The 7652-nt window shown below is 57.5% G+C and overlaps 1 protein-coding gene across 1 annotated transcript; it reads right to left on the reverse strand.

Moving 5' to 3' along the window:
* Nucleotides 1-296: 296 nt before the first annotated feature.
* Nucleotides 297-2942, reverse strand: LOC149913328 (uncharacterized). Its single transcript, XM_090129925.1, has one exon. The coding sequence runs from the start codon at nucleotides 2940-2942 to the stop codon at nucleotides 2190-2192; it is 753 nt and encodes a 250-aa protein (XP_089986051.1). The 3' UTR covers nucleotides 297-2189.
* Between the last annotated feature and the right edge of the window lie 4710 nt (nucleotides 2943-7652).

Raw genomic sequence — 7652 nt, forward strand, 5'->3', positions numbered from 1 at the left:
AGAAGGTGATGAAGAAGAGCCCTGGGGAACCAGGAGCACAAAGGCAGCGTGTTTCTCCGAAGGCCACAGCGTGAGCACGTGTTCCCTTTGGCGGACTCCTTTGTACCTCTCCAGGAAGTGCTTTGGAATGGAGAATTTTCTGGAGTTGTTTCCAGTTGTTGCTTGGATGAGCTGAGGCTTTTCTCCTTGTATCTTGGCAGGAAAGCAGAGCGGAGGGAACGTCTGTGGTGAGATGCTCAGGTGAAGTTGCCTTCCGTGCACCAACAGCCTGTTTGTGTCCACGTGATGCACGGTGAAGGGAAGCCTGCTGTTCTGTCAGTAAGCCTGCCTAGTGGAATGATGTTTTTGGCCTTTTTGGCAAGTGTGTGAGGAGAGGTCCTTGGACAGGCTTTTCTTTTCTGGTTTTATTTTTGGTTCCTTTTTTTTTTTGTTGTTTGTTTGTTTTTTTCCAGGGGACCAGGGCTGTTCAATTGTTAGTTACAATGGTTGATTGGTGCTTGTTTGAAAAATATTTGTCATCTCGAGAAACAGTATTCTCGCACCAGAGAAGGAGAAAGTCTCCCCGCATGGAAAGAAGGGCTTGTTGAATGCCTTGGGTGAGATGTTGCAGAAGAGGAAATGAGTGAGGTTAGTTAAAATGTGCCACCTGGGTTCTGTTTGAGCCCCCTCCAACCCCACAAGTGCCGTCCAAAGCTCTCCGGTGCCGCCTGGTGCTCTTTGCAGTTCCCCACTAAGGTCCCATTGCCTCTCGGCGTTGTCTGGACTCTCCTTGTGCAAAGTCAGTGCCCCCCAGTGCTGCCTGGAGCCACCCCAGTGCTGTGTGCGGCCCTCGCTAGCCTCCCAGTGCCCCGCAGTGGACCTCCCCGTGCCACCAGTACTGCCCAGTGCCCCCAGTTCAACACCCCCATTGCTCAGTACGTGACCATCTCCTTCCCCAGGAACAAAACAAGGCAGCAGAGATGATGACAGCAGCGATTGTGCTAGAGATGTTCAGTGTGGAGGAGCTGCAGCTCTTGGCTCCCTGCAGCCACCCCAACATCCCCAGAGGTGGGCACGGAGGCCTGGGGGGGCTTTGGTGCTGCATGAACGACTGCAGGCAGAGGTGTAGCAAAGCGAACGCAAACCATTTAATAGTTAAACGTACAAAAGAGTAAATAAATGACAATATTCCCAACCATTTCCCACCCTAACAATAGTTGCTGATCCCACCCCCTAAAATTCCCACCCTCTAATCAGTTTCCCACCCCCCGATCAAGTTCTCACCCCCCCGCTCCCTCCCACCAACAGTTTCCTCCCCGTCCAAAAAACTTCCCAGCCCCCAACATTCCCACCCCAGTAATTCTTTCCTCCCAGTTCCAACGATTTTGGAGTATAACATTGTATCAGAGTACAATTTCTCACTCAGAATTGCCACCCCACAAAAGTCCCTCCCCCTCCCCACATCCCCAGTGCCAGCAGTTACGGAGTACAAGAATTTTTGATGCCAGCCATCTCCCACCGCAGCCAGTTCTCACCCCAGTCATTTCCCACCCCAACAATATCACAGTACAGCCATTTCATTTCCCACTCCAAAAAGATCCCACCGCCCCAAAATGCCCACCCACAGCCATTCCCCACCCCAAGAATTCCCACCCGCAATTCCCACCCACAGCCATTCCCCACCCCAAGAATTCCCAACCCGCAATTCCCACCCGCAGCCATTCCCTCCCCCCAGCCATTCCCACCCGCAATTCCCACCCGCAATCATCCCTCCCCCCACCCCCATTCCCACTCGCGATTCCCACCCCCAACCCTTCCCCACCCCAGCCATTCCCACCCCCCAACCATTTCCCACCCCCCAAGCAACATTTCCCAGCCCAAAGCTTTGACAGTCCAAGACTTTTGCAGTCCATCAGCTTCAGAGTCCCACATTGCCCCAGTCCAAGACGCCGCTTGTGGACAGCCCAGTTTGGGAGGGGTAGGGCTGGGGCCGGTGCTGGTGCCCCTGGAACAGTGCCGCTGCTCTCTGGGTGTCGTGGGGGCCAGCGAGGAGCCCAGGGCTACAGGGAGCCATATTCATCGGCTACGGCCACGTCTCCTGCTACACCAAGAGGGCTGGTTTCTTGGTCTGCTCCCGCTCGGGCCAGAGTTGGGGTGTGATGGGCACCGAGCCCTCCTGCTGGCCGCCGTGCTGCCACAGCCAGCTTTGCCTAGCGCCGATGTTTGTGGCCTGGAACATCCTGGCAGCGCGGCAGCTTCCTCTTTGCGGCTGGGATGCTGCCAGCGTGCTGCTTGTGCCCGGTGCTCTTGCGCTTGGTGGTGGTGCAGGCGGGCGTTGGGCACCTGGGTGGCTCGGTGCTGTCCCCGTGGTGCTTGTCTGCCAGCCGGCAGGAGATGCATCCGGGTGGCAGTGCGAGGCGCGTGAGAACCACGCGGGGCTGTTTCTGCTGCGCCTCTTCCAGGAGCCGTCCAGTTTGCGGCAAAGGAGGCACGGGGCGCTTGGCTGTCTCAATGCTGTCCCCCTGGTGTTTGTCTGCCACCCGGCAGGAGATGCATCCGGGTGGCAGTGCCAGGCGGGTGAGAATCACCCGGGGCTGCCTCCGCTGCACCTCTGCCATCAGGTGTGCAGTGAGGGGCGCCGGAGGTGCTGGTGCAGCCGGTGGGTTTGGCAGTGGCAGACGGGTGAGAATCACCCGGGGCTGCTTCCGCTGCACCTCTGCCATCAGGTGTGCAGTGAGGGGCGCCAGAGGTGCTGGGGCAGCCAGGGGGGTCGGCACAGGCAACTCCGGGGATGCTGTCTTCTGCGGGAGCGAGTTGGTGCGGAGCCCAGATTCAGCATCTGTCTCGTTGCTGAGCTCCCTGCTGGCCCTGGGGGAGTCAGGCAGCTCTGCGATGGAAGAGCAGGAGTCGAAGCTGCTGGAGACATCTGGGCTCAGTCGCTCCGTGGCAGTGATGCACTGCATCAGGTCTTTGCTTTTGCAGCTGTCCGGAGCGCTGGCTGCTTCTGGAAAAGCGGAACATCCCCCAGAACAATGATGGCAGCCTTCCCACGCCAGCTCGGTGTGGACACGGACCCGCCATCTCTGCAGAGCACAAACTCACCATCAATCCAGTTGAGGAAATGGTCAATTTCCGCATCGTCAGCAAGAGTGTTGGTGCTGGGTCTCTCTTCTGGAAAAGGGAAGAAATCCCCAGTGGGGCAATGCCAGCTTTCCCACGGCCACTCGGCGCAGACAGCCGCCCAGCAGCTGTGCTGCTCCCAGACTCACCGTTGTTGATCCACGTGAGCAGGTCATCCATGTCTGCGGTGTCATCCAGGATGCCTGTGTTGGCCGTCACTTCTGGAAAAGGAAAAAATCCCCAGTGGGGCAATGCCAGCTTTCCCGCGCCCACTCGGTGCGAACACCCCCCCGCCAGTTGTGCTGCCCCCAAACTCACCCTCGTTGATCCACATGAGGAGCTCCTCGATGTCGTCCGCGATGTCCTCCGGGGTGTCTGCGCTCGTTGTCACTGCTGGAAAAGCAAGAACATCCCCGGTGGAGCAATGCCAGCTTTCCCACAGCCAGCCGGTGCGGACAGCGTGCCGCCCGCTCCGCAGCCCCTGAACTCACCGCCTGGTTCCAGCGTGGCAGCGCTGCAGGTGAGCGGAGCCGTGGCGGGATGGGGGCACACGTCGGTGGGCGCAGGGTGCCCCCGGTCCTCCGAGAGCACCACGGCGTCTTGGAAGGGCTCCATCGGCGCCTCCCAGGTGTCAGGCAGGGTGCAGGGCACGGGGAGCACCTGCTGCTGCAGGGAGGGTACCTGCAAAAGAACGGGTGGGGGGCCGGGGCGGGCGGGGGCCTGCGGCAGGCAGGTGCCTGCGGGCTGCGGGGGCTCCCCGTGGAGGAGCACGGCCCCAGGCCACAGCCCCATGGGCTGCTGGGGCAGCAGCGTCCCTGCCAGCAGGGGATGTCCCGAGCAGGGAGCAGGGGCGGTGGGGGAAGCCATAGCTGGGTGCAGCCCCCCAGGTAGGAGCAGCAGCACCGGTAAGTGCAGCCCCGCAGCTGGGGTCAGGCCCCCAGGTGGCAGCTGAGCCGGGGTTGGGGGCAGCCCCCCAGGTGGGAGCTGCGCTGCCTGTCCCCAGACACCTGGTCCCCCAGGCCAGACAGAGGCCTGAGGTGCCAGGTAGGTGGCAGTGGGGACAGGGGAGGGTTGGGGTGGTACCGGCATCGGTCCGCGGACGGTGGGCTGCATCCAGGCGGGGTCCGGTGGCGGCACAGTCGCTTCAACGAAAATGGCGTCGGGTGTCAGGGGCACCGTCAGCGCTCGTCGAGGGAATCTCTCCGTGGGGAAATGCCAGAAGGGGCGCTGGGCTGAGAGCCGGGGCACTGGGGTGAGATCCGGGTGAGAGGAGAGGGATCTGGGGCGCTGGGGTGCGATCTGTGGTCACAGGGATGAGATCAGGTGTGCTGGGGTGAGATCTGGGGCCCTGGGCTGAGATCTGGTGCGCTGGGCTGAGATCTGGGGTCACAGGGATGAGATCTGGGGCCCTGGGCTGAGATCTGGAGTCACAGGGGTGAGAGAGACCTGGTGCGCTGGGGTGCGATCGAGGGTCACAGGGGTGAGAGAGATCTGGTGTGCTGGGGTGAGATCTGGGGTCACAGGGGTGAGAGAGATCTGGGGCCCTTGGCTGAGATCTGGGGTCACAGGGGTGAGAGAGATCTGGTGTGCTGGGGTGAGATCTGGAGTCACAGGGGTGAGATCTGGGGCCCTGGGCTGAGATCTGGGGTCACAGGGGTGAGGTCTGGGGTGCTGGGGTGCGATCGAGGGTCACAGGGGTGAGATCTGGTGCGCTGGGGTGAGATCTGGGGCACTGGGGTCAGCTGGAGCATCAGAGCAGGGGGAGCCCGCTGCCTTACCTGCCATGACAGCTGGAGAGTGGCAGTTGGGGGAGCCCCTCCCCCCAGGGGGGTTCCGTGACCGTTGGGGTCAGCCCCTTTCCCCCAGGCTTGCGATGGTTTGACTTTTCGTACCCAAACATCCTTCCCATGCCAGTTGTTTCCCATCCCGATGATCAGTGACCATCCCGATGGGCATTTGGCAGCCCAGTGCTCTTCCTTGCCAAGGGTCTGCCCGTCCCAGTGGGGATTTGCCATCCCTGCAGTGAGTTCTCACCCCAGGGATGGTTTCCCCTCCCGTCCAAGCGATTTCCAGTCGTCACCGCCCAAAATTGTGTTTATCCAGGCCATGGCTAAGAACTTAAAGTGCCAGCATTAGTTACGAGTTCTTGAAAGTGGTAGCGGCCGTGGTAGGCCAGTTAGACCTATGATAACAATGAAAAAGAGGGATTTCTGTGGGACAGCCCTGGTTTAGCTGAGAACAGTGCAGGAATGAGTCAGTGCCCGTGCAGCGTATGCCGAGCTTGTTACTGTGAACTGGTCCTTTGTGCCTCGAAGAACATCACTAACTTTAAACCGTGGACTTTTTCTCCTGGCTTTGGCTGTCTCTTGGGGGCATTGCTAGCGAGGACAGAAGAGACAGCATTGTCTTTTCTGCTCTTCCCTCTTCCGTGCTTCCCCTTTCTGCTCTCTTCCTCATCTACTCTTCAGCTCTTCTCCCTGAGTGTTATCCTCTTTTTTTCTGCTCATCTGCTGTTCTTTCTTCCTTGTATCCTGAGTCCTCTCCTGCATCTGTACTCCTCTTCTGCTTTTCTTTTTTCTTACCCGTATCCTCTCTTCTCCTCTTGTTCTCCTCATCCACTCTTCTGACTTAACTGTATCCTCTTTGCACATCTTGCGCTCTACGGTTCTTCTGTTCTGACCACTCTCTGCTCTTCTACTTCACTGCTCTTTTCCTTCTCTGCTCTTCTGTGCTCTCTTCCTCCCTTCTGTTCTTTTTCGTTTCTGCGCTTCTCACGGACCCGTGTCCTGTCTTCCCATCTTCTGTACTTCTGCCATACCCGTATTCTCTCTTCTTCTCTTCAGCTCCTCTCCACTTCTGCTTTTCTGCCTTAGCTGTCTTGGCTCATCTCCCTTTCTGCTCTTCTCCCCGTCTGCACGTCTTTCTTACCTTCATCCTCTCTTTTATTCTCCTGCTCTCCTCCTCTTCTGCTCATCTCCTCATTGCTCTGCTGTCTTGCCTGGATCCAACCGTTTTCTCTCTTGCGCTTTTCATCTTCTGCACTTCTTTCTTACCTGCATCCTTTCTTCTTTTTCTTCTCTGCTGCTCTTCTTTATTTCTGCCTTGTCTGTATGTGCTCTTCCCCTGTTCTGCTCTTCTAGTGCTCTTGTCAGCATCCAATCTCTGCGCCGCAGCTCTATGTCGGACTTTCTTTTGGGGTGGAGGAAGGTACGTAGGGCCTAGATTTGTACAAGAAAAGCTATTGTGCTGTGCCCAGAAGGTGATGAAGAAGAGCCCTGGGGAACCAGGAGCACAAAGGCAGCGTGTTTCTCCGAAGGCCACAGCGTGAGCACGTGTTCCCTTTGGCGGACTCCTTTGTACCTCTCCAGGAAGTGCTTTGGAATGGAGAATTTTCTGGAGTTGTTTCCAGTTGTTGCTTGGATGAGCTGAGGCTTTTCTCCTTGTATCTTGGCAGGAAAGCAGAGCGGAGGGAACGTCTGTGGTGAGATGCTCAGGTGAAGTTGCCTTCCGTGCACCAACAGCCTGTTTGTGTCCACGTGATGCACGGTGAAGGGAAGCCTGCTGTTCTGTCAGTAAGCCTGCCTAGTGGAATGATGTTTTTGGCCTTTTTGGCAAGTGTGTGAGGAGAGGTCCTTGGACAGGCTTTTCTTTTCTGGTTTTATTTTTGGTTCCTTTTTTTTTTTGTTGTTTGTTTGTTTTTTTCCAGGGGACCAGGGCTGTTCAATTGTTAGTTACAATGGTTGATTGGTGCTTGTTTGAAAAATATTTGTCATCTCGAGAAACAGTATTCTCGCACCAGAGAAGGAGAAAGTCTCCCCCGATGGAAAGAAGGGCTTGTTGAATGCCTTGGGTGAGATGTTGCAGAAGAGGAAATGAGTGAGGTTAGTTAAAATGTGCCACCTGGGTTCTGTTTGAGCCCCCTCCAACCCCACAAGTGCCGTCCAAAGCTCTCCGGTGCCGCCTGGTGCTCTTTGCAGTTCCCCACTAAGGTCCCATTGCCTCTCGGCGTTGTCTGGACTCTCCTTGTGCAAAGTCAGTGCCCCCCAGTGCTGCCTGGAGCCACCCCAGTGCTGTGTGCGGCCCTCGCTAGCCTCCCAGTGCCCCGCAGTGGACCTCCCCGTGCCACCAGTACTGCCCAGTGCCCCCAGTTCAACACCCCCATTGCTCAGTACGTGACCATCTCCTTCCCCAGGAACAAAACAAGGCAGCAGAGATGATGACAGCAGCGATTGTGCTAGAGATGTTCAGTGTGGAGGAGCTGCAGCTCTTGGCTCCCTGCAGCCACCCCAACATCCCCAGAGGTGGGCACGGAGGCCTGGGGGGGCTTTGGTGCTGCATGAACGACTGCAGGCAGAGGTGTAGCAAAGCGAACGCAAACCATTTAATAGTTAAACGTACAAAAGAGTAAATAAATGACAATATTCCCAACCATTTCCCACCCTAACAATAGTTGCTGATCCCACCCCCTAAAATTCCCACCCTCTAATCAGTTTCCCACCCCCCGATCAAGTTCTCACCCCCCCGCTCCCTCCCACCAACAGTTTCCTCCCCGT

This window comes from Phasianus colchicus, chromosome 38 (genome assembly GCF_987193195.1).
Source record: "Phasianus colchicus chromosome 38, bPhaCol1.hap1.1, whole genome shotgun sequence".
NCBI lineage: Eukaryota > Metazoa > Chordata > Aves > Galliformes > Phasianidae > Phasianus > Phasianus colchicus.

What these genes read in the sequence shown, in the direction of transcription:
- LOC149913328 (XM_090129925.1), bottom strand. Translation starts at nt 2,942, where the DNA reads ATGCAGTGCATCACTGCCACGGAGCGACTGAGCCCAGATGTCTCCAGC.